The following is a 27439-nucleotide window of genomic DNA, read 5'->3' as shown; positions in this document are numbered from 1 at the left end:
CTCCTTGATAATTTAAAAAAATAGGGTTCTATATTTTGTAGAACCATATTAGATTTCCTCCTTAAACAGTATTTATTTGAGGTAGTTAAAATCAGGAGAACAGAGACTTGTGGAATTTTATTCATGTGGAACGTAACATTAAGAAAAATTCTAAATCAAAAAATTTTGCCTAAGTACTCTAATGAACTAAGCAGAATTCTGTGGATATCTCTCCCCAAACAAATCTTCACAAGACGAGCATGGCCACTGTGTTCAACACTGCTGCTGCTTTCTGTCATCCTTATTTACAGGTTTCCTTTATCCATCGTGCTTTAACTTGTTTCAGTAAATAAAATATTTCAAACTTTCAGTGATTTACTTAAGATAAAAATTGTAATCTTTTCCAATAAAACCACAAAACACTATATTTAAGGAGAAATATGGATTATTTTCTATGTGGTGTTTTTCCATTTATATGCAGATATAATATGTAGTACATTTCAGCAAATGAATTACCTACTTTTTTAAAATTAATTAATTTATTTGTACAAGCACTGGGTACAGTCAGAAGTGTGGGAGGGTGAGAGAATTCACCAGAGCCAGAGCGGGGAGCAGAGCAGGCAGAGGGACCGAGGTACACTGCTGAGGGGAGCAGTGGGCGGCAGGAGAGGTCTGCGCACCATGTGGGACCCTCCTCTGGTGGCCGGGGAGCAGCCGGGGATCGAACCAGTGCTGCAGGGGCTGTGGGCAGCTTCGCAACCCAGCGCTCAACTGCTGCGCCACTAGGGAGGCCATGAATTACCTACTTAATGGTGAATCTTGAAATTTAGAGATTTGGCTTTTTAACTGAACTTAGGTTATACTTACACATTTAAAGTGTATTGATTATTGGTTTTCAAGCATGCTGATACCATGTGACATTAGCAGCAACTTTGTTTTCAAGGTGACTATTAGAAAGTATCTGTGTATACTAGTAAAGACTAATAAATGTTTAGTGACGTCACACTTCTGGCACTAGCTAGGAACACATTTATGGATGGCATGTTCTTAATCATTTCTGGTTATAGTTTTTCTAAATCAATAGTAGATATAAATATGGTCTTTCTAAAGTTTCACTTATATTGTGTGTTTCAATGTTCAAAGCACTTTCAGACACTGAAGCCCTATGTGATTAGCCCTATGTGATTACTGAAGCAGATGATACAGTTAGTTTTGACTTTACAGTCATAGAGAATTAAATGACTTGCCCAGGGTCACAGAGCCAACAGGCATGAGAATGGAGGCCAGAAACAGTTTTTCTTTTTTCTTTTTCATAATTGAAGTATCAGTGTTTTTACAGTTGTTTTGACAGTTTGGGATTTTGCCCCTCATGTGTGGTCATAGTAGCACTCCCATCACCAAAGCACCCACAGTCCTCTACATAGCCCATTGTGCTCTCCCCACTGCCCCATTCTCTCCCCTCTTACTTTCTCTCCTGCCTCCCTGGATGCCTCAGATCCATGGTCAACTCTCAAGGGTTGGTTTTAAAGTTTGCCTTTCTCTGACCCTTTTTTTATTTTCGCCATATTCCACATATGACATCATCCAGTAGTTACCCTTCTCTTTCTAGATTATTTCACTTGGAATAATGTTGCTGCAAATTACATGAGTTTATCTTTTTTGATTGCTGAGTAGTGTATTCCATTGCGTATATACACCATATCTTCTTAATCCACCCATTTTAGGTTGTTTCCATAGCTTGGCTATTATAAACAGTGCTGCAGTAAAATATAATTGTGCAAGTTTCCTTTAAAATTAGTGTTTTTGTTTTATTTGGCTAGATGCCTAGTTGTGGGATTGCTGGGTCATATGGTATAGATCCATTTTTAATCTATTGAGAAATCTCCATGCTGCTTTCCATACAAGTTGTTCTTTCTGATCTTTTTGATGTGGGCCATTCTCACTGGTGTGAGATGGCATCTCATCGTGGTTTTGATTTGTATTTCCCTGATGATAAGTCATGATGAAGATTATGTCATGTGCCTGTTGGCCATCTGTATTTAGCTCTCCTCTGAATTTTTATTATTTCCTTTCTTCTACTGGCTTTTGGGTTTTGTTTTGTTGTTCTTTTTCAAGTTTTTCAAGATAGGAGATTAGGTTGGTTTTTTGGTTCTTTCTTATTTCTTGATGTGGGCCTGTGTTGCTGTATACTTTCCTCTTATCACTGCTTTTGCTGTGTCCCATATGTTCTGAAAGGTTGTGTCCTTGTTATTATTTGTTTCAAGGTATTTTTTAATTTCTTCTTTCATTTCCTAATTAATCCACTGGTCTTTCTATAGCTTGTTCATTCTCCACACAATGGGGGAGGGTGGAGGGTTGTCTACTTGATTTCTTTTTGTATTTGACTCTAGTTTGATACCTTTATTTTCAGAGAAGATATTTGGTACATTTCAGTCTTCATGTATTTGTTGATGTTTGTCTTGTGACCCATTTGTTCCTGGAGAGTGGTCCATGTGTGCTTAAGGAAAATGTGTATTTGATTTTTTGAGGGTGCAGTGTCCCTTAGATGCCACATGTGTGTACCATGTGGTCTAGCTCTTAGTTTAGTACTATTGTGTCTTTGTCTATTTTCTCTCTCAGTAATAGATGTTGTAGGGTAAATGGTTTGGTAAATGATTTTCAGGCTTTTCTGCCCTCCCACCATCAGGATTGCCCTGCCTGATGGGGCACCAGCAGTTGTTATATTGTAGCAAACAGTCTTATTTACTACTGTGGGCCATGGGAGGAGTATTTTGAGATAGTCTTCAAGAGAAGCAGAAGCAAGAAAGAAGCAGGAGAGAGGCAGGAGAGAGAAGGGGCGAAAGAAGCCCCAGAGTGAAGACTTGCTGGGGGCTTGGAGGCCTTCCAGCCTCCTGGCCCCCGGCCCCCTGCATGCCGTGTACCTAGTTGCTGCAATGCATGTAAAGCTCAATAAAAGCCTGAGAAACCACCGAGGGCTCCAAGACTTTCCTTTATCCTTCTGCCGGAACAGAAAACCTGCTCAGTGGCCTTCCTGCCCCTACAGATGTCCATTGGTGAGAGTGGAGTGTTGAAGTCGTCTACCACATGTGTGTTTTCTCCAATGTATTTTTTTTTCAGCAATGATAGTGATTATCTAATGTGTTTTGGTGCTCCCTCACTTGGTGAGGATATATTATGTCCTCCTGGTGTATTGTCCCCTTGATCATTATATAGTGTGCATCCATGCATCCATGCCTCTTGTCATCCCTTTTTTTGGCTGGAATTTTGTTTTATCTGATATAATATGGCTGTCCCTGCCTTATTTGGGAGGCCATTTTCTTGTAGGATTGTTTCCCAACCCTTTACTTTCAATATATGTTTATCTTTAGAGCTTAAGTGTGTTTTTTGGAGGTAGCAGAAGGTTGGAATCTCTTTTCTAATTGAGCATGCTACACTTTGTTTATTGGTGAGTTCAGTCCATTAACTTTTAGAGTGATTATCAATATGGAGCCTTTCATTCATTATTTTGTGGTTCTATTCGATACCTTGTTCAGTTCTTCATGTTCATTTCTCTATTGGTTAAGACTTTAAGGCTTCTTGTAATATTATTGAAAAGGGGGGTTAGTAGTAGTGAATTTCTGAAGATTTTATTTGTCTGAGAAGGTCCTTGTTTATCCCTCATAGCAGAAGGAGAGTTTTACAGGATAAAATATTCTTGACTGGCATTTTTTGTTTTAGAGTTTTTTTGACTCTCTCACTCCATTCTCTTCTTGCCTGCAGTGTTTCTTCTAGAAAGTCTGATGATAGCCTAATAGGTTTTCCTTTATAAAATATCTATTCCCCCCTCCACCAGCTTCTTTATTCTTTCTTGTTTCTTCTTTTAGGATTTATTTTTATTTATTTATGCATACAAGAACTAGGGTCTAGGCCAGAAGAGTGTGGAGGGGGGCAGAAGGGGTAAGAGGATTCATCAGAGACAGTGGGGAGCAGAACAGGCAGATTCACTGAAATCCATTGCTGAGGGGAGCATCGGGTAAGACAGGAGAGGTCTGCTGCTCCATGTGGGTTAGCTACCTAGCTGGGTATCAAACTCATGTCACAGTGGCTGGTGATAGCTTGATAGTGCTAAGATTTTAACCCCTGCACCACCAGGGAGGCCCTGTTTCCTGTTTCTTGATGTAAGCCTATATTGCTATGTATTTCCCTCTTAGTACTGCTTTTCCTCTGTCCCACATCATTTGTCTTGATTTTTTTTTATTTCTTTGATTTCCTTGTTGACCCAATGGTCTTTCTGTAGTGTGTGTCCATGTATTAGAGAGTTTCCCCACTTTCTTTTTGTAGTTGGTTTCTAGTTTGATGCCTTTTGGTCCAAGATGATACTTGAAATGATTTCAGTCTTTATGAATTTGATGATACTTGATTTGTGGCCCAATTAGTGGTCAGTCCAGGAGATTGTTACATATGAACTTGAGAAAAAAAGTATAATCTACTTTTTGGGGCATTCTATAGATGTTTATTAGATCCATTTTGTCTAATTCTTTGTTTGTCCCTATTCACTTTTGTTCCATTGATTTGTGCACTACTGAAAGCAGGTGTTGAAATTTCCTACCAAAATTTGTTTTTCCTGTGCTTATTTTCTGAGTTGATAGTACTTTCCTAATATAATTTGGTTCTCTTTCATTTGGTGAGTATATATTGATGAGTATTATGGCCTTAATGTGTGTCATTCACTTAATCATTATGTACTGTCCATCCCTGTTTCTTGTTACCTTTTAAATTGGCAGTCTATTATGTCTGAGGTTAAGTACTGCTATCCCTGCCTTTCTTTAGTCCCATTGGCCTGTAGAATTATTTTCTAGACCTTTACCTTGAGTCTGTGTTTATCTTTCAATATCAGGTGCATCTCCTGGAGACAACAGAAAGTTGGATTCTGTTTCCTAATCCAACTAGATACTCTGTGTCTTTCAATTGTTGGACTTAGTTTTGTCCTTAACTTTGCAGTTGTATCTGTTTCTTTTTTTTTTTTTTTTTTTAGCTCATTGTGTATGTTCCTCATTTTGATTTAGATACTAGAGTTCCTTTCAATATTTTTATTGGGGGGGGGTGTCTAGTATTTGTAAATTCCTTTAATTTTTGTTTGACTTTAATGGACTTTATTTCTCCTTCATATCTAAAAAAGAGCTTTGCAGGATAGTTCTTGCCTGGCAGTTTTTATCCTTTTTTTGATTAGATCTTTTCATTGTCTACTTGCCTGCACTGTTTCTTCTGAGGAGTTCAATGCTAGACTGATATGGGTTCCTTTATCCATTATCTGTTTCTTCCACTTGCTAGCTTCAATATTCTTACTTTGTCTTGAATTCTTTGGATTTTCACTAATACATATCTTGGCTAGGTTTCGTATTGTTTATGTACTTAGGTGGTTTTTTTTTTTTTTTAGCTTTCTGGATTTATATACTTATTTCCTTTTCCATGTTTGGGAAGTTTTCTTCTGTTATTTCTTTAAATATGCCATTTGTTATTTTCTGTGTCTCCTCATCATCCTGGATACTCATTATTCTTATATTGTCTTTCCTGGTGGAGTCAGATAGTTCACAAAGTGATTCTTTTATTTTTAACTTTGTTTCTTTGTTTCTTTCTCTTTTTCTACTAGTTTCTTTGCATCTTCAAGTTCAGGGATTCACTTTTCATTTGGTTTATTCTTCGAAAGATCTTTATAGTATTTTTCATTTCCTCTATTAATCTCTTTCATCCTGCAACTCTGTTATTTTCTTACTTGTATTATCTTTTTTAATCTTTATGTTAATTTGTTTCTTAGGACATTCGGTTATTTGAATCAACTTCTCCCTTATCAACTTCTCTGTGTCTTTTTCTGTATTTTTTTAATGTCTTTATGATAGCAAGCTTGAGCTCTCTTTCTGATAGGAGGACTATCTTTGTGGTTGGGTTCCAGAGATTTGTTCTCTCCCTGTGGTGTAGTATTCCCTTTAAGACTTCTGTGGCCATTCATTGTCTTATTTTTGTCTCCTCATTGTTTTCAGGTCCTCTCTGCTATAGGTTTGTCTTCTGCTTGGTGTGGCTGCACCCCTTACTTAGGGCTGGGGCCACACATCAGATGACATCTGTGGTGGCAGGTAGGGCCTTTCATAGCCTACTCTGTGGCCTGCGCCAAGTCCTGCAATGCTGGTAGGTGGGCCTGAGCCACTCACCATTGGTGTCTGGGTTGTTTGCTGGAAGATGGGGCCTCATGTGGCCTAGTTTGGGGGCTGTGCTGTGTCCTATAGCACTGGAGAGTAGGCCTCAGAAACCAGTTTATTTTAGCACAGTGTCTGTCTGCATGATTGAGAATTTGGTTGTTTTATTCATGCTAAAGACCTTGAATTCTAATAAGTTTATTGCATGTCCAATGTACTAAATATAGTTTCTGGGAAAAGGGACAGGTCACTAGTGTTATTCAGCTAGGAACCAATGCATATGGCATGGATCCTGAGATTTGGATTGTCCCTCCTGTTTGCACATTTCCATCTGTTCTAGTGTTCATCTTTTAATTCCAGATGTGGAATCCTTGGTAGTTGGTATTCATCTCTTTAGGTGGCACAAATATTTGCTGTTTGGGAGTTTATGTGGAGGTAAGATTCAGAAATCAATTAACAAGAATTACATAAAGACTGGAGGCCACATAGTTTTCCATAAAATGTGGGTGCAATGCCTCACCTCTCTGCTTTGCTACAACTAATACTACCCATTGTTTGTTTAGATCATAATTCACCTTTCTTTTCCCTTAAAGGAATTGACTGTGTTTGCCTGAAATTTGATATTTGTGTTATAACTGAGGTCATGACATTTTCACAAATGATCTGGACTTTTGAAAGTAGAATTCTTATATACACTTATCGTATGATACATATCTAAAAATTTAAAATTCACTTTTAGGTTAACCATGTCTACTGTTGGAATAACAAAATATTTCAATCTCTCTTTGCCTTTCCTTAAATTCTGATTTGACTAGTTAAAAAATAACAAGACTTATTATTTTTTGACTGCATTATTTAAATATACTACCAGTTTTTTACTTTATGCTGTTCTAAGACAACAGAAGGACACTTGACTGTTGATTGGTTTCCTGGTCAGGCCATTTGTTTATGTTCCAATCTAATCTACGTTTATACCATTTCTTGGGCTCCTTCCAACTCAGAATAGTTATCATTCACCCAAACCCTAATTTTAATTATATTAACTAGTTTGTCATCTTCTTCCTTGAAGTTCAATCTTACCTAAACATGAACAGCCTTTTAAAATTTTGATAAATGAATTTAAAGGTGTTAAAAAAGATAATCTTTGTTTTCAAGAAGATTATGCTGTCTCATTTTAGGAGTTGTTTCTTTAAGGTTCTAGTTATCTTTTCCAGAATGGAAACTGAACCCATTTTAACATTATTTCAAAACCTGAGAGTTGTATACAATTTTAACAGGAATTTTCTCAAGTAACTAAATCTGTTCTTTAAAATCATTTAGAAGTTTAATTGTTATTTATTGAATTTTATTTCTAAAAATTTTCTTTCTTTTGTCATTTTAGACATACTTTGTGAACTAAATTTGAGCTTGTTTTTTTATTTGTCTTTTTAATGTGTGGTATTCCCCATTCCTTCTTTGTTTTGTGATGACGTATGTATGAATCTTCACAGCAGTGTCTGTGTTGACTTTCAGGGTGTGTGCATGTGTGTGCATATTTGTGTACATGCATGCATGCAGGTGTCTATTCCCCTTTGGGTAGTAGGATGTGGGATGAGAGGAGAAAGTAATAAATTCTTTTCTTTTCGTTTTTAAAAGATTTATTTATTTATGCATACAAGAACTGGGGGTATAGGCCAGAGGTGTGGAGGAGGGTGTGAGAGAATTCACCAGAGTGGGGAACAGAACAGGTGGATCTACTGAAATACACTGCTGAGGGGAGCAGCGGTCGAGACAGGAGAGGTCTGCTGTGCCATGTGGGTAGCTCCCTGGCTGGCGGGGATGGATCGAACTCGTGCTGCAGTGGCTGCAGATAGCTTCACAGTGCTGTGCTTAACCCTTGTGCCACCAGGGAGGCCCAATTATTTTCTTTTTTTTTTTTCTCCTCAGATTTACTAAGTATTTAATCTGTGGGGAAATAAGTATTTATTTCAATAACCTTAGGTTATTTACTTTTCCAAAATATTTTAACTTGCATTTTGGTTTATCACTCATTCTTTTTTTAAATAAATATATATATATTTTTAAGATTTATTTATTTATACAAGAACTGGGGTACAGGCCAGAAGTGCCGGAGGGTGAGAGGATTCACCAGAGTCAGAGCGGAGAACAGAACAGGCAGACTGACTGAAACACACTGCTGAGGGGAGCAGTGGGTGAGACAGGAGAGGTCTGCCGTGCCATTTGTGTATCTCTCCGGCTGGCCAGGATTGAACCTGCACCGTAGACGCTGAGGACAGCTTCACAGCACTGCACTCAACCTGCTGTGCCACTGGGGAGGCCCATACCACTCATATTCTATTCTTACTTTTCTTTTCTGAGTCTCCTCACCTTTCTCTTTACAATAGTTTAAGAGAATCCAAACTGTTTCTTTGCTCAAACTGACACCCCAGTGGAAGCTATAGCCAATGGCACTGGCCTCACAATGGGTAGGACTGAGGCTCTGAAAACATCTTTCATATGCTCATTTAAGTAAAATTGTTCCTTTGGTCTATATCTTGATGTTCTTTTCTCATATTGTATACTGCTTTAGTAATGTATCACATTAGTTGTCAAAGCTTTGTTAGTAATGTAACGATGTTCACATGTAATTTTGTAGGCCCTATCATTGTTAGTATAAAGTGGGAGAAAAAGAAATTAAATTTCTAAGTACTGCCTAAGCTGGAAATACATGCAGAGAATCAATTTATTAGAATCAGTGTCTCTATTTTTGGTAAATTGGTGTTACCAAATATATGTATGTAAACCATCAATATTATAGAATGAAATGTCATTACTTACACTAATTTAACATGTTTAAGGAGGGAAACAGTGGGGAAGAAAACAATAAATAGGCTTGGAACAATCAGTTTTCAATATTGAGGAAAAATACATTTATTTATTTTTTAAAGATTTATTTATTTTTATACAAGAGCTGGAGTACAGGCCAGAGGCGCAGGAGGATGAGAGGATTCACCAGAGACAGAGCACGGAGCAGAACAGGCAGACTGACGAAATACAGCAGGCGAGGCAGGAGAGGTCTGCTGCGCCATGTGGGACTCTCCCTGGCCGGCCGGGTATCGAACCCACACTGCAGAGGCTGCGGACAGCTTCACAGCACTGAGCTCAACCCGCTGTGCCACTGGGGAGGCCCCGGAAAAATACATTTAGACCTACATTTACACCAGATAAAATTGAGTTGTGTATGTAACTACATCGTTGAAAATCTAGAAGATAAAAGAACTGAATATTCTGTAGTTTATCTGGAGTCTTTAAACAATCAGAAACCTGGAAAAGTAAAATAGCATAGATTAGACTGCATGTGCTAATTTGTTTTGTCATTAATTGTAGCTCTGGGGTATTATAAGGAAACATTCCTATTACCTGTTTACAATCTGAAAATTTATCTCCTTTTTTACTTCATACCAACGAGAGATCTTTTGCTTTCTATATTAGTGGAACAAAGAATGCAATTCTTTATCTAAAATTTTATTCTATAGATGCATTGAAAATTATACAGGAGCCCGTTGTGAAGAGATTTTTCTCCCAAGCTCCAGCATCCAAAGTAAAAGTGACCTATTTGCAGCATTCGTGGCATTGGTTGTTCTTCTGGCAACACTGATCATTGGAGCCCTGTACTTCCTTTGCAGGTAAACCATATAGAAACATGCTTTTGAAAAGAAAAGGCAATGCATAAAGTTATTCTACTAAATAATTAATGTACTCTTTAGATCTAGATATTTTTGCAGATAGGGCTTTTTATTTAGAGTTACCTCTCTAATACAATTTTTGTTATTAAATTAATAACTCATTTTTGAAAGGATACTAAGCAGTCTTTTTTCCTTCGTTGTTGTCATCATCATCAATTACCTTAAGTTCTCTAAATTAGTAACATCCACACACATTTATAATCATGTCCAAAACACCTAAATGATTTGGCTGGGTCTATTTAAAATATATTTTAAGTGTGAAAGAAAAGAAACAATGTATATAATATGGGTACATTAAGACTTATGATTATCATCCAGGTCACCTCTTGGTGTCTACTACATGCTAGGCATTGTACTAAACTAAGAATACAATAGTAGGGTTATTGATAAAGAGATTTGCCTACTCTGTATGTCCTGTAAAATCTAAACTGTTACTTATACTCCAGGACTGAATTTTCTTGGAATTTGTGGCACACTATAGATATGGCCTGGGGCTAAGTTCTTCTGCATTTTAGGTTCTGGACTTCTTTTGTTGAAAAATGTAACTTGCAAATTGGGAATGAGATGAAAACCTCATAAGCCAAGAAGAAGAACCAAAAAGGGACCTGAAATAAAATAGTTCTCATCAACACAGTCATCAGAGGATTTTTACTAGCATTTCTGTGAGATGGACTATACTTTATAGCTGTTAAATGTAAATACGTTTGTAGTGTTAGTAGCTACCAAAAAATACAGTAGTGATATAAGATAGACAAATTATCTTAGATAGACAGTCAATTTGTGAAAAGTAGAAACTCAGAGTGATAAAAGGAAAAATTATTTATATGAAGCAGTGCTATTCATTGCGGTTTCCTTTCATTTATTAATTTTGGTCCTTAGATTTTTCTGAAATTTGTGAAAATAAGTGAATATAGAACTTATTAACTTTAAGAATTACCTGGCATCATAACTCATTATTACTTAAATATTTACTCAATTCACACTATACTATCAGATACTTGTAAAAAAGCAAAATGAAGCTAAGGGTCATCATAAAAGAGATGCAATGAACATGAGAAGTTCACACTCTAAGAAAGGTAACATCTATATAAAGCCGTTTTCATAAAATCCTCATTTCTGAATAGAATAACTAAGAATTAGAGAAAGATTGTTCTTATAAAATAGGTGGCATTATGTTTTATTCCAAAATATTTAACTTAATGTTTTATCTGATAATTTTAGCATCTGATTATTTCACATGTGAAAATATAAATACAGGTAGATTGTATTTTTCAAAGATGACCATGCAACATATTTCATTACACATGTTCTCTGCAATGTGACCTTTCCACTCACTTACATCAACAGGTAGTTTTTGTTTTCTTTAAATTCTTGAATAATGGGCAGGTATTATGACTGATTGACCATAGCATATTGTGGAAATTTAATATAACTTAAATTCCATTTACGGGTATAATGTTTTTATGACCTGGCAGCTTCCACATTGCCTCCCATAATTGGGATAGTCTCACAGAACCAGCCACCGTGTTGTGAGAAACCTAAATAACACAGAGAGCAAACCCCATGTGATTCATAACTACTGCCAGTCAGCAAACCGCCCCAAACATCCAGCTCAGTTGAACCTGTAGTTGATCATTGATTATAGTTGCAGCCTGAGCTTCCAGTTTTCTGCAACCACAGAAACCCTTAGCAAAAAAAAAAAAAAAAAAAAAAAAAAAAAAAAATGCCCAGCTGTCAAACCACAGAAAATCAGAGAGAAATTGTTTTAATCCACCATGTTTGGGTTGACTGGTGGATAACCAGAGAACCCATCTTTGAAATTAAGTTACTCTTGTCTTTAAGTTGTTTGGAAACATACTGAATAATAATCTATCCTTCTTTTTCTAGCCTTTTAAATATTTTGCTAGTCTGATATGCTGTGGAGAATACCAAATGACTAAGTCCCTCTTTAATCATTATAGTTCTAGCTTGGAAAGATATAAATTTTATCTGTTACTAATTGGATAAAAAGTACTTTTTGTGATTATCAGCCAGGATATGCTAGGTTCAATTGCAATGACTATTAACCCTAATAGTTTAGTGACTTAAATGGTGGTTGTGCCGAAGGAAAAAGAAGGCTCTGGAGGATCTCATAACTAAATTTAAACCATATGTCTCAGACAGACATCCCTTCTAACACAATCCATTGGCCAGAATGAGTTGAATATCCCTTTCAAATACATGAGGTGTCAGGTAATGCAATTCTATCATGTGTTTGTAAGTTAGAGAGCCAGAATTATATGTCCTATATAAAGACCAAAGGATTTACTAGGAAATCTAATAACTGGGAAATCTAAAACTGGGAATTAAGAGTGATTTTTTTAAATCCACAGAACTTTTATAGTGCTGTGGCTGTCCAAAAATGAAACAACTTTTTTTTTTTAAAAAAAAGATTTATTTGTTTATGCATATAAGAGCTGGGGTGTAGGCCAGAGATGCGGGGGCAGTGAGAGGATTCACCAGAGACAGAGTGGGGAACAGAACAGGCCAATGTACTGAAATACACTGCTGAGGGGGGCAGTGGGTGAGACAATGGGTCACCTCCCTGGCCTGGGATTGAACTCGTGCTGCAGTGGCTGCAGACAGCTTTATGGTTGTGACTTAGCCCCATGCACCACCAGGGAATCTCCCAAAATGAAACCACTTTCTAACCCATATGATACCCCTTAGGCATTCGATGCCACCGAGCAACAACGTTTCAGAAAACAGAACTCCTAAGACACTCTTTCTCTGTAGACCTGAGAATTTACTAATTTTTATAGTCTGAACTGCCTGGCTACATAATACCTTTTTGGTAGAATCTCTAGGTACAGAAGAAAAAGTGTATATAAAAACATAAAGTGGTGTTGAGCAAAGACAAAAGAAGCCTCCAGTCACCTTTTGTGATTTTCCATGCATATTTTGTGGATTTACATCTTGACTTTGCAGGTGATGGAGAGGGGGCATCCCCTAAATATGTCAAATAGTTCAGGCTGGAAGGGCCCCGATGTGGTTGACAGAGGCAAATGCACATCAATTCTTGAATCACATTTATTCCATACCTTAAAAAAGCATCTCTCAATTAATAAAGCAATTGCCGGGCCTCCCTGGTGGTGCAAGGGGTTAAGATACAACCTATGAAGCTGTCCGCAACCAGTACAGCACAAGTTCGATCCCCCCACCAGGGAGATACCCACATGGTGCAGCAGATCTCTCCTGACTCGCCCACTGCTCCCCTCAGCAGTGTATTTCAGTAGATCTGTCTGTTCTGTTTCCCACTCTGTCTCTGGTGAATCTTCTCACCCCCCCACACCTTTGACCTGTACCCCAGTTCTTGGATAAATAAACAAATCTTTAAAAAAAAAAGCAATCCAAACATAAAAGAAGGATCATGAACTAGAACCTGCAGCAATAACCAATAAGAGAGTCATATATTCAAAATCTACTTGTTGGGAGAAATAGACATGTAATATAAGATATATATGTATCAAAAATTGGGATCCTTAAAATGAGGTGTTATAAAGACCAAAACAGAACTCCAACATATGAAATATAACAATGATAATTTTTAAAAACCCTTAGTAATGTTTTAAAAATTAGGTATGTTTTTGACAAAAGGTTAAATACAGTGATAGACAGAATTAATGAATTGGAATATAGACAAGACAAAACTGCCTAGGAGGTAATTCTGAGAGAAAAATAAGTGGAAAATATTTTTTTAAAGATTTATTTATTTATTTATACAAGCACCGGGTACAGTCAGAAGCATGGGAGGGTGAGAGAAATCACCAGAGCCAGAGCGGGGAACAGAACAGACAGACTGAGGAAGTACACTGCTGAGGGGAGCAACCGTTGTGGCAGGAGAGGTCTGCGCGCCATGTGGGACCCTTGCTGGTGGCCGGGGATCGAACTGGCGCTGCAGAGGCTGCGGGCAGCTTCGCAGCCCGGCACTCAACCACTGCACCACCAGGGGAGGCCCAATAAGTGGGAAATATTAAAGAGAGGTCAAGCAAAGTCAAAAAAAAAAAATACTTGTGAATGTCTAACATGTTAGTTGGAGTTCCAGAAAAGAAAGAATAGGGTAGAGGCAGTATTTGAAAAAGTAATGGCTGCGACCTTTTTCAGAACTGTAATAGTCCTCCACAGATTCCAGAATGTCAATGAATTTCAAGCAGGATGAATAAAAATAAATTACATATGAGCACAATCTAGTAAAATTGTAGAATACCAATCTCAAAGAGAAAATTGAAAAAATGCTTGAAAAAAATGAGAGAAAATCTTCAAAGCTGCAACAATAAACTGATAGCTGATTATAAGTGGGTCAAGCAAAACCAAGAGAGAACGCAATGACATTTTCAATGTGCTGAGAAAAATTAACCATCAACCCAGATTTCTGTATTCATGAAAATATGTTTTTAATACTGAAAGTAAACTGAAGATACTTTTATATTAGCAAAACTTGGGAATTTGCCCTCAGATAGATCTCGGCCAAAGGAAATAAATCCTTTTGCATATGTGAGATGCAAGAAAGAAAATCAGAGAAAACCAATATGAGAATAAATCAAAACAAGTCTTGTATACCTTTCTTTTCTTTTTTTTTTTTTTAAAGATTTATTTACTTATACAACGCCTGTACAGGCCAGAGGCGTGGGAAGGTGAGAGAATTCACCAGAGACAGAGCAGGAAACAGAACAGACAGACTGACGAAATACACTGCTGAGGGGAGCAGCGGGCGAGACAGGAGAGGTCTGCTGCACCATGCGGGTATATCCCATGCAGGAATCTCCCTGGACAGCCAGGAATCGAACCTGCACTGCAGATAGCACTGCTCCTACGGGGGAGGCCCAAGCCTTGCATAATTTTTAACAATGATACTGTCCTGTATTTTGGAAAGAGGAATTAAAATACATGGCAACAATGGGTAACAAGTTAACAGGATTATGGTGAATGTGGACTGAGGTCTTGCATGGTGGAGGATGAACATACACATTACAGAGAGACCTTGATCTGTCAGAAAGAATATTAAAATGTCTAGAGTAGCAATGAAAAATTAATAAAGCACAAAATTTCAGACTAGAGGAAAGATCAACATGAAATAAGAAATGATCAATTGATTAAAAATAAAGGGAAAAAGGGCATTTATGGAGAAGAAAATGAACTTCCAAATGTTTGAGTTAAGCTAGCTTTTCATTTTTCCACTTGCCTACTTTCACTTGTGTGTTTCTTTCTTCTTTTACTGTCAGGAAAGGCCATCTTCCGAGGGCAGATTCAGTTCAGTATGATAACAGCCTGGTAGAGATAAGCAGTGCCCCTGCCCACCATGGTGAGTATATTCAAAATGCAATTTTAAAGTCCTAAATGAGATTACATGTAGAGATTTGGACTTAACCAGAAAAGGTTGGCCCTTACAAATTTTTCTGTCTTTTGTACTGAGCATCCTTTGTCACATGAAGATTCCTCATTATCAGTATTTCATAAGTTTTCTTTCCAAAGAAAACCATGTTATCTCAATATATGAAGTAAAGTTGTAAGCTACAGTGTGTTACACAATGTGAGCAACTGTTTCTGAAGAAGTACTTTGAAGAGGAGGACTTTTACTGGTAACAACAGGCAAATCTTTGGGAAACTTATAGACCAGTTAACATTTAAAAGCATCTTGAGAAAAGATGAAACAATAGGGACTAGACTTACCTTCTATGGGGAACAGTAAAAATAAATGCGCATAATACATAACTCCATGGCTTTCAAGACATTGGACATCAGAAAACAAAGGGATCATGATTTATAAGAGATTAAAAACAGACAGATGTGCTGATAATTACTTCAGAGAGAGAGAGTGTCCTGCCGTGGCATAGATTGGGGGTTCCCAGGCTGAGACTGGCAAACTCACTCAGTGAAGATGCAAGCTGAGTCCAGAAAGCTTGAGAATGGCCATACCTCTTTGAGTACTGGAAGAGAGAGAGAGCTGCAAAGAGAGAGAACTCCAGAGGCTTGTAGTTCAAGTGTCCAGTTCAAGTATCCGCACATATATAGAAGAAAAATTCTTGAGGTTAGGGAAGAATCTCTTGAAAGATTGCAAAGTAACAGTACTCACTCATGGTCAGGAAAAGTGCCTGTTCCTAATAGTAAGATTAAAATCCTCATTTTTCATGGGACTCCATGGTGGAGTCCACAGAAGAGTGCTACCCTAGTAGCAGGGAATAGTCAGCCCTAGATTTAGCACTGCTTCTGTTCTACCTAACAAACCTGAAAAGCCAGAACAGAACAGACCAAATTGTTTCCAATTAACTCATCCCCTATGGAAACTCAGTACTACCCCAAAAATCTAGAACCCAAGTAAAATTGACATCTCATATTGGCTCAAATGTTACCAGTTTGGCTTAACATGTGAAAATCCATCAACCTCGCTAACAGAATAAAAGATTAAAAACATGATCATCACAAGAGAAGCAACACCATGGACAATTTATTTATGAAAACTCCACAGCTAACATTATCATTGGAAAAACTGAAGACTTTTTTTCCTAAGATAAAGACAAGGATGCCCACCCTCATCAGTTCCATTCAACATAGTACTGGAATTATTAGCAGGAACAGTCCAACTTCCCAGAAAGAAAAAAAAATTCATATTAGAAATGAAGAAGTCAGATTATCACTGTTTCTAGATGCATGTAGAAAACATAAACACTCCATTAAAAAACTATTAGAATGAATGATGAATCAGTAAAGTAGCAGGATACAAGAATGAGCATGTGAAAATCAATTGGTACATGACAAGTGTCAACATCACTAATAATTATGGAGATGTAAATCAAAACCACAAATAGATACCACCACACCTCTGTTAGAATGGCTATTATCAAAATGGTATATTGGTAAGGATGTGGAGAAAAGGGAAATCTTTACACTGTTGGTGGAAATATATGTTCATCCATTATAGAGGTTCTTCAAAATATTAAAAATAGAACTATAATATGTCACAGCAATCCCTTTTCTGAGTATTTATGTCCAAGGGAAATGAATTCAGTTCATCAAAGAGATAACTGTGCTCCCATGTTTATTGTATATTATTCATAATAGCCAAGATAGTAAAACAATGTAAATGTCCATCAATGGATGACTGGATAAAGAAATAGTCATACACATGTACAGAATGTGTGTATGTACATACGTATACCTATAATGGGACATGAGTATTTCCTTAAAAAGGAAATTCTTCCTAAAAACCTAAATAAGGGACCAGGAAAAAGACTAATACAAAGTAAAAATCAAAATCAACAAGCAGCTATAAACCAGAGACACACTACAGGGTGGTGGGGAGAGGAAGGATTAGGGTCAAAATAAGGGGGGTGCAGTTATATAATATAACCAAAATGAAAATGCATACATTGTGCAAAAATGAAAAATGATGTTATTAAGAATTATATAAAATAAAATATTTTTTTAAAAAAGGAAATTCTTCCATTTGCAACATGGATGAACCTGGAGGACATTGTGCTAGGTGAAATCAGCCAGATGCAGAAAGAAAAATATTGCACATTACTTGTGAAATCTACAAAAAGTTGCAGAGAAGCAGAGAAAGAAGTAGAAGAACCCCAGTAGTTACCAGGGATCGGAGGTGGGGAAAGTGGGGAGATATTGGTCAAATTATGCAAAGTTAGTTAGGTTGGATTAATAAGTCTAAAAACCTAATGTATAAAATTATGACCATATTTAACAATACTGTATTATATCCTGGAAGCTTGCTAATGTGTAGATTTCAAGTAATTTTCCCTCACCAAAATATATTAAAATGGTAACTGTGAGGAGATGGATATTTTAATTCAATTGTAGCAGTCATTTTCCTTTGTGTATGTAGATCCAACCATCATATTGTATACTTGAAATAATTTAAATTTTTAGTAAAAATAAATATAATAGATTCAAAGTTAAACTTAAAGGGAAATTTAGCAGTCTGCAAAGAAGCAGGAAATATGTTTAAAAATGAGAAAAATTAATAAATTGAAACTGATCCAGAACTGAGAATTACCAAGAGAACATTAAAGTTATTATAAATATATATCATGTATTCAAAAGTTAGAGGTGAACTTAATGTAGTATACATATGTTGATTCTTAGCTATGAAAACCTGAAACTTATATAATGTTACAATGCAATGTCCATAGTGATACAGCGATAGAGACTTTTTGAAATTTTTTATTTTTTTATTTTATTTTTTATATATTTCTTACATTAGTTTTCATTTTTGCACAATGTATGCATTTTCATCTTGGTTATATTCCCCATAAAATTGCACCCTCCTTATTTTGACACCAATCCCTCCTCTCCCCACCACCCTGTAGTGTGTCTCTGGTTTATAGTTGCTTGTTGATTTTGATTTTTTTATTATAGTTATTCTTTTTCCTGGTCCCTTATTTAGGTTTTCTAAATTCCTGCTATGAGTGAGACCATCCAGTATTTTTCTTTTTCTTTCTGGCTTATTTCACTGAGAATGATCCCTTCCAGCTCCATCCGTGTTGCTGCAAATTGCATGTGTTTATCTTTTTTGAATGCTGAGTAATATTCCATGGTGTATATGTACCACATCTTCTTGATCCAGTCATCTATTTTTGGGCATTTGGGTTGTTTCCAAGCATAGCTATTGTAAATAGAGCTGCTATAAACATAGGGGTGCAGGTGCTCTTTGGAATTGATGTTTCTGTGTCCTTTGGGTAAATACCTAGGAGTGGAATTGCTGGATCATATGGAAGCTCTATGTTTAGTAGGTCAAGAAATCTCCTCACAGCTCTCCATAGTGGTTGGACCAGTTTGCACTCCCACCAACAATGCAGGAGAGTTCCTTTTTCTCCACAACCTCGCCAACATTTGTTGTTGCTAGTTTTTTTAATATGTGCCATTCTCACTGGTGTGAGGTGGTATCTCATGGTAGTTTTGATTGCATTTCCCTGATTACAAGTGATGTTGAACATTTTTTCATATGCCTGTTGGCCATTTGCATTTCCTCTTCAAAGAAGTTTCTTTTTAGTTCGTCTGCCCATTTTTTGACTGGATTATTTTCTTTGTTTTTGCTGAGTCTCATCAGCTCTTTGTAGATTTTTGTGATCATTCCCTTATCATTAGTGTTATGTGCAAAAATGTTCTCCCAGTTGGTGGGGTTTCTCTTTGTTTCTGTTATTGTTTCTTTTGCTGTGCAGGAGCTCTTTAATTTGATGTAGTCCCAGCTGTTTATCTTTGCCTTCACTATCACTGCTTTGGGTGAGGCGTCTGTAAAGATGTCTTTGAGGTGCATGTCATGTAGTGTCTCACCTATATTTCCTTCTATATATTTTATGGTTTCAGGTCTTATGTCTAGTTCTTTAATCCATTTTGAGTTGGTTTTTGTGCATGGTGTGAGGTAGTAGTCAAGTTTCATCCTTCTGCATGTAGCGACCCAGTTTTCCCAGCACCATTTATTGAACAAATTTTCTTTGCACCAGTGCATATTCTTTGCTCCTTTGTCAAAGATTAGTTGACCATAAATCTGTGGGTTTATTTCTGGATTTTCTATTCAGTTCCATTACTAGTGGAGAGTTTCCAGGCAATGCACAATTAGAGGAAATGGGGGCCTCCCTGGTGGCACAGTGGTCGAGCGCTGGGTTACGAAGCTGCCCGCAGCCTCTGCAGCACGGGTTCGATCCCGGGCTACTGGGCAAGGTTCCTACATGGTGCGCAGACCTCTCCTGCCACCTGCTGCTCCCCTCAGCAGTGTACTTCGTCAGTCTGCCTGCTCTGCTCTCCCCTCTGGCTGTGGTGGATTCTCTCACCCTGCCGCGCTTCTGACTGTACCCAGTGCTTGTATAAATAAATAAATAAATCTTAAAAAAAAAAAGAAGAGGAAATGGGTGGGTGGGGGGATAAAATATATAAACTAGCCAATATGCACACAAAAAGATACTTGACATCATTAATTATTAGGGTGATGGAAATGTGAACCACATTAAGATAAGTGTAAAGTGGTATACTTAACACCTACTAACATGCTGTAATCAAAAATGTTAACATCTAGTGGTCAAAATGTGGGAATAGGGCCTCCCTGGTGGCACAGCAGGTTGAGTGCAGCGCTGTGAAGCAGTCTGCAGCCTCTGCAATGTGGGTTCAATTCCCAGCCAGCCAGGGAGGGGTCCACTTGGCACAGCAGACCTCTGCTGTGTCGCCCTCTGCTCCCCTCAGCTGTGTATTTCAGTAGATCTGCCTGTTCTGCTCCCCACTCTGTCTCTGGTGAATCCTCTCACCCTCCTGTGCCTCTGGCCTGTACCCCGGTTCTTATATAAATAAATAAATCTTTAAAAAAAAACTTTAAAAATGTGGGAACACTGGAATCTATTGCTGATAGCATTTTAAGGTATTTTAGAGTTTTAAACAGTTTCTTAAAGAGTTAAACATATATCACCCTGCATTCTCCCCCCTCCCCCACCTGGATACCTACCCCAAATAAATGAAAATTACAGATTTGAATTGTGAATGTTGTTAGTGGCATTATTCATTACAACCAAAAAGTGGAAATAATCCAAGTGTCCATCTGCTAGTCAATGGATAAGCAGAAGATGGACTGTCCATGAAATAAAGTACTAATCAGCTAAAACAAGGAGAAAAGTACTAATACATGCTATGATGTGGGTAAATTTCCATTATGCTAAGTGATACAGCCACAGAAGACCACAAATTGTATGACTGCATTTATAATAGGGTACAATATAATGTGGATGAACCTTGAATATTTAAGTGGTTGCACCTAGGACTAGAAGTTGGAAGGGGGATGATTACATTCTCCCCTGAGAGATCCGTGAGTGGGTTGTAGTGATAGTTGTAGAACTATAAATTATTAAAATGTGTTGAATTGTGTAATTTAAAAAGGTGAATGTATATAATTTGTAAATTTATTTCAGTAAAGTCTTTAAAACCCATCAGTTTTTCAACAACTCTGGGAAGCTAGGTGTCCACATGCAAAAAAGTGAAGTTGGACCCTTACCTTATTTATGCTTTATCCAAAATTTAACTCAAATTGGATCAAAGACATAAATATTAAAGTAAAACTATCAAACTCTTGGAGGAAAACAGAAGGTAAAAGCTTCATGAAATTGGATTTGGGAAGGATTTCTTGGTTTTGACATGAAAATCATAGGCAATGAAGAAAAAAATTAGATCGGTTGGACTTGATCAACTGCCATATAGAGTTTGACTGCACAAGTACCCCTGCTTGCAATTCACTAACAGCATCTTTCCTCAAACAAGTTGCCTCTTGGATTTTTTTTTTTTTTTCAGAGTGTTCAATGGATGGGGAAAACAATTATTTTTTAGAAACCACACACACACAAAACAACACTTTTAACTCTGTTTATAAAGACAGATTTATAATAAAGCCTTTCCAGATAGAGGTGCTCTAGTGTAATTAGGAAAATGTTTGGGAAATCAAGTGTTAAATTGCTACGTTTTTAAAACGGAGAGAGAAAAGATGTCACAACAAAGAGCAAAATCCATGTAAGTTATTGGTATAATTCACCAAATTAGCTCACTGGCCACATATATTTTCTTAGTCAGTAACTGCAAGGGCATAAATAGGAGCAAAGCAAGAGTGAAAATAAAGTTGATTGTGGGGACTAGGACTTACTTAATGACATTAGTTCTTAATTATGTTATGAAAATCACAATATGCTATATACCTTCTATTTTAAAATTTATTATGACCTATCTTCACCAAGAAACTCCCACTGCACAACACCATATAGTCTTCCTTGTTTTTTCAGCGACCCTCTGATAGGTTGGTTCATGTCACTTAACGCACATCTGAAATACAAACCTCCCTAGGCAGTCTTTCTAATTTGTTCAATAAGGAAACTCACAACCTAGAGTCCTGATATGCTTAGATTGTAATTATGTACCTTCCCTATTGTGAGAATGCCCCAGTTCTTTTTTTAAAGATATATTTATTCATAAAGCACTGGGTCCAGTCAGAAGAGTGGGAGGGTGAGAGGATTCACCAGAGTGGGGAGCAGAACAGACAGACTGACGAAATACACTGCTGAGGGGAGCAGCGGGCGGCAGGAGAGGTCTGCACGCCATGTGGGACCCTTGCCGGCGGCTGGGGATCGAACCGGCGCTGCAGAGGCTGAGGGCAGCTTCGCAGCCCAGCGCTCAACCGCTGCGCCACCAGGGGAGGCCTGATTGTGATAATGCCCCAGTTCTGAAAGTGCAACTCTTCACATGGAAAGTGACCAGTGTGGTGATGTGGCCAGGAGAATCCGATGCCTACACATGCCAGGCATGTCGTCTTCACACCTGTCATCCTACAATGAGGAAAATGGGGCTAAGAGATGTTAAGATCACACATCTAGAAGGTAGGAAAAGGATTTAAACTCAGGTGATTATAGACCCCAGACCCATGTGTTGCACACCATCTGAGCTTCCATGGACGTGGGTGATGACCTCAGTGCTTGTTGGCTAGAGAGGGAATTTTTGCCCCTACACTAAATAGCCCTCACCAGCCACAGGTTCTTTCAGTCTTTGTGTTTCTTTGATATTTTCTTCTGTTTTCTTGTCATCACTTGCTCATTGCTATAAAGAGTGACTTGTTCTTTCACCTTTATCGACTCCTGTATACTTTGTAACATCTTAAAAGATCATCAAGCTTGTTAGAACTTTGGGTGACACTGAAAATAGGGAAGTAGAAAAGGCAGGGGCAGGTGCTTACTTATGTGAGATGTGGCAGGGCACACTCACTGATTAACGGACTTCTCCCCTAAGCAGGGATGCCAAGGAGCAGTAGGGAAGCATGCTAATTTGTCTGGGTAGTCTAGGCAAGTTCACCTCAACCCTGTACATCGCAAAAAATGGGGCAGGTTTATATAAGTTGGTAAGAAAGATGTGTAGATAATGTGTGCATATAAATCAAAATTAAGATGGAGGAAAAAATCTCATTTGTCATTTCCCTTAGGTCAGGGAGGACATTGAGGAAATACCCAATTGAACCAAATCATTGCTTTTTTCTCATAAAGGCAGACAATGAAACACCATAAGGTAAAAGAAACTAAAAGGAAATTTAACTCTTCCTTCCCTCCTAATAAGACTTTCCTCCTAAGTAAGTTGTGATACCAAGACACAGTCTATTCTGCTGCAAGGCATGTGTTTCTGTAACAAATATTAGCTCATACACAACTGGTAAATAGGGTAATGATGTCAATATTTGGAAGTTATAGTGCTTTGAATGTAATTTTTTCCAGCAAGCTAGTGTGTTAAAGCAATCAGGCAAATTTTCTCACAACACAGAAAAGATGAAAAAAAGAAAAGCATTGATAGATGAAGATGGCTACTTCTAGATCATTTTTTTAATTACTAATTATTTTCTTACATTGTCATAGTCCCCATAGTTTTTATGCTGCCATTTCACTCATGAACCATTGTGATGTTTCCTTATGTACTTCCCTTCCCTTTTTTTTTCATTTTTATGTAAAAGAGCTGGGGTGCAGGCCAGAGTTACAGGGGGTGGGAGTAGGGTGAGAGATCTCACCAGAGACAGAGTGGGGAGCAGAACAGGCTCTACTGAAATACTGTTGAGGGGAGCAATGGGAGAGACAGGAGAGGTCTGCTGCGCCATGTGTATAGCTCCCTGGCTGGGGGTTGAACTCAGGCTGTAGCAGTGATACTGTGATAGCGCAGAGACTTAGTCTCTGGGCCAGCAGGGTGGCCCCCTCCCCTGTTTTCATATCGCCTTAACCCCCCTTCCTTGATGTATACCTCAGATCTGTGGTCAGCTTGCTAGTTTTGACTTTCTCTTGACCTTTTGTTTGGTTTCTCCACATATATTCCACAAAAAAAGTTAGCTCCTTGCTTTCTTTTCATAGTTAATTCTAGTTTGATGCCTTGTGGTCAAAGAAGATACTTGGTATGATTTCAATCTTTATGTATTAGTTGATACTTGTCTTGTTACCTACGATGCGGTTGCCTCATAAAATCTTACTAAAGTTTGATTTACAGAAAAATTGGTAATACAGAGTTCTCATATGCCCCCCTTTGCCACAATTTCTCCATTTTTTTTAAACTTTGCTGAATTGCCCTTTTGTGGCCATCACTGAAGCACCAGCAGCAAGAACCGTAAAAGACATCCCCAATTTTTAGGAATATCTTGTCTCCTCCTCTTTCCAAAGAGCTGAAGCAGAAGTAGTGTCCAATCTATGTCCATTTAGAAAGACACTGAGTTCAGGTTGTGTGACGACACAACAGTATGACACAGTAGCCCAGGCTTACGGGAAGACAGATGCCATCTACTTGGACGAGTGTGGCAGGAGAAGGTGAGTGGCACACCCGTTCGTGCAGGCGTTTATCCTAGCTCGTTGGCTGCCATTATGCTAAAAACTGGTGATTCCTCAAAAAGATCCTGGAACACCAAAGCCAGATCTCACCAAATAGGAAAGAGAAAGGGCATAGACAAGGAAGAAACAATTGAGAAGATGCAGTAATAAAGTAGACTTATATGCAATTTCATTAAAAACTGATAAATGAAAAAGTTCTTTGCTGAATTCATTTGTTAGATCTAACTTTTTTTTGTGTAGGATCATTAGTGTTTCTAGATATAAGATCATGTACTCTATTAACAGAGATCATTTTACTTCTTTCTTTCCAGTTTCAGTGTCTTCTTGATTAATTGTGCCGAGGATTTCTACTGTGTTGAATTAAAAAAAGCACTAACTGTCATCCTTGTCTTGTTGCTGACCTTAGAGGAAAAGCTTTAATTCTTTCCCCACTGAGTATGATGTTGGTTGTTAGATTTTCATATATGGTCTTTACTGTGTTGTTTCCTTCCGGGTTATTGGATTTTATTTTTAGAAGACTGGTGGATTTTGTCAAATTCTTTTTTTTTTGCATCGGTGCATGTGTTTATGCTTTCTATTCTGCTGATGTAGTACATGATGTACCATCCTTGCACTGCAGAAATAAAATCTATTTGGTCATAGTGTAGACAGCTTTCATTGCACATTGAATTCACTTTGCTAATGTTTTTCCTTTAGGATTTTTGCATCAGGGATATTTTTAGCTTTCTTTTCTTGTGTTGTTGATGCCAGTGTGCGCTGTTAATTTAGCCCTTGGACCACCACAGGTTCTTGTCCCAGAAGCCGTAAAAAGGAATTTGCCAACATTTTAATGAGCAGAGACAAACATACTTTAAGAAAGGTTTTATTTAAAGGAAGTGAGGTACGCTGTACTTGGGAGAGGCAAGGAAGCCCTTGTGGGCCCATATCTAGGAGTATTTAAACCTTTTTTCTCTATACTAAAATCACGTCATCCTATTTTATGACTGGCTCTTTCTTCTAGTCCCAGCTTTTATCTCCCTGTCCAAGTAATCTCTCAAGTTTTACTGTCTTTATTTAGTCCTCCTGGATTTCCTGACTTCATCTCTGGAGTATGTTTCTGTTAGCACTTCTTAGAATTTCCTGCCCTCATCTCAGAAGCCTCTTTAATGCTCCTGAAGTCCCTGCCTGCACTGTCCCTGAAGCTGCCTAATTAACCCTAACTCGCGCTGGGACTCACTGTCATTGTCTGACTTTGGTATCAAGGTGATGCTGGTTTTAAAGAATGTATTAGAAAGTGTCCTCTCCTTTTGAAATTTCTGGAGGTTTGAGAAAGGGTATTATTTGTCTTTAAACATTTGGTAGAACTGACCAGTGAATTCCTTAGCTGCAGGGTTTCTCTTTGTTGGGAAGTTTGTGATTGCTGATTGACTCTCCTTTCTAGTTATGGTTTATTTCTGTAGAATTGTTAGTAGTACCTCCCCTCTCCTACCCACTTTATCCAGCCTTTACTAAATTGAATCTCTTTTATTTTTCTTGATTTAGTCAGGATTCCATTCTGTCAGTCTTTTTGGAGGGTTTGAATTTCGAATTCCTTTTTGTTTTTCTATTCTCAATTTTGGTATCTCACTGATAATCTTTCTTCTACAAGGTTTGGGTTGAGGTCATTCTTTTTCTAGTTCCTTAAATTGTAAATTTGAGGGTTTTTTTTTTAAAGATAAGCATTGATACAAACTAAATCCCCTTTAACACTGCTTTTGTCATCCCATAGGTTTTGCTTTGTTGTGTTTTGCTTAATATTCTTCAAGCATCCATTATTAAATATGTAAATGTTTATTATATCTTTGATTGGACTTTTTATTAATGTAGACTGTTTTTTTTTGTTTCTGGTAACCAAAGTCTGTTTTGTCTGATACCTATATGGCCATCTCTGTTGTGTTTTGGTTAGTGTTTGCATGAGTATCTTTATCCATTTTCTTACTTTCAACCAGTTTGTGTCTTTGTATCTGAAGTCAGTCCCTTACAGACAGCATATATTTAGATCATACTTTAAAGTCCATTTCACCAGTCTTTGTCTTTTGAATGGCATTTAATTCATTTAAATTTTTTTTTAGTAGTCATTTCTTACTGAAATAACATTGCTGTAGAAGTTTCAGGTGTGTGTCAAGAATCAACTGTCATTTTTCTGTTTTCTAAATGCCTTAGTCTTTTTGTTCGTTTTCTTTTTTTAATATTTTATTTTATGTATTTTTTCCATTATTTTTCATTTTTGCACAATGTATGCATTTTCATCTTAGTTATATTCCTCCTACAATTTCCACCCCACCATTTTAACTCTAATCCATCCCCCTCATCCTCCCGTAGTGTGGAGTGTATAAACCTACACCCTCCTGTAGGTTTATAGTTGCTTGTTGATTTTCACTTTTACTTTACTGCAGTTAGTCTTTTTCCTGGTCCCTTATTTAGGTTTTCTAAATTCCTGCTATGAGTGAGACCATCCAGTATTTTTCTTTTTCTTTCTGGCTTATTTCGCTGAGCATGATCCCTTCCAGCTCCATCCATGTTGATTGCTGAGTAATATTCCATTATGTATATGTACATCTTCTTGATCCAGTCATCTATTTTTTGGGCATCTGGGCTGTTTCCATAGCTTACCTGTTGTAAACAGTGCTGCTGTAAACATGGGGGTGCAGGTGCGCTTTTGAATTAATGTTTCTGTGTCCTTTGGGTAAATACCTAGGAGTGGGATTGCTGGATCATATGGAAGCGCCATCTTTAGCAGATTGAGGAATCTCCACACAGCTCTCCCTAGTGGTTGGACCAGCTTGCACTCCCACCAGCAATGCAGGAGAGTTCCTTTTTCTCCACATCCTCGCCAACATTTGTTGTTGCTAGGTTTTTTTTTGTTTTTTTTTTTTTTTAAGATTTATTTATTTATTTATACAAGCACTGGGTACAGTCAGAAGTGCGGGAGGATGAGAGAATTCACCAGAGCCAGAGCAGGTAACAGAACAGGCAGACTGACAAAAAAATACACTGCTGAGAGGGGAGCAGTGGGCGCGGCAGGAGAGGTCTGTGCGCCTTGTGGGACCCTCGCTGGCAGCCGGGGATCAAACCGTGCTGCAGAGGCTGCAGGCAGCATCACAGCCCAGCGCTCAACAGCTGGGCCACCAGGGGAGGCCCTGTTGCTAGTTTTTTTAATATGTGCCATTCTCACTGGTGTAAG

General features: G+C 37.8%; 1 protein-coding gene across 10 annotated transcripts in view; it reads left to right on the top strand.

Moving 5' to 3' along the window:
• The window catches only part of NRG4 (neuregulin 4), a 128976-nt gene that overhangs the window by 96543 nt on the left and 4994 nt on the right, over nucleotides 1-27439 (top strand). For 9 of the 10 annotated variants that reach the window (XM_054699948.1, XM_054699935.1, XM_054699932.1 and 6 more), the window contains 2 exons: nucleotides 9665-9814; nucleotides 15136-15215. In XM_054699948.1, coding sequence (XP_054555923.1) covers nucleotides 9665-9814; nucleotides 15136-15215 — 230 coding nt within the window. Of the gene's footprint in view, nucleotides 1-9664; nucleotides 9815-15135; nucleotides 15216-22862; nucleotides 22893-27439 lie in introns of those variants that run through there. The other variant, XM_054699956.1, reaches the window with a different exon arrangement.

Source organism: Talpa occidentalis, unplaced genomic scaffold (genome assembly GCF_014898055.3).
Source record: "Talpa occidentalis isolate TD23 unplaced genomic scaffold, MPIMG_talOcc4v2.1 talOcc4.11, whole genome shotgun sequence".
In the NCBI taxonomy this organism is placed as follows: Eukaryota; Metazoa; Chordata; class Mammalia; order Eulipotyphla; family Talpidae; genus Talpa; species Talpa occidentalis.
The sequence above is the reverse complement of the archived record's forward strand: the minus strand, read 5'-3'. Positions and strand labels throughout refer to the sequence as shown.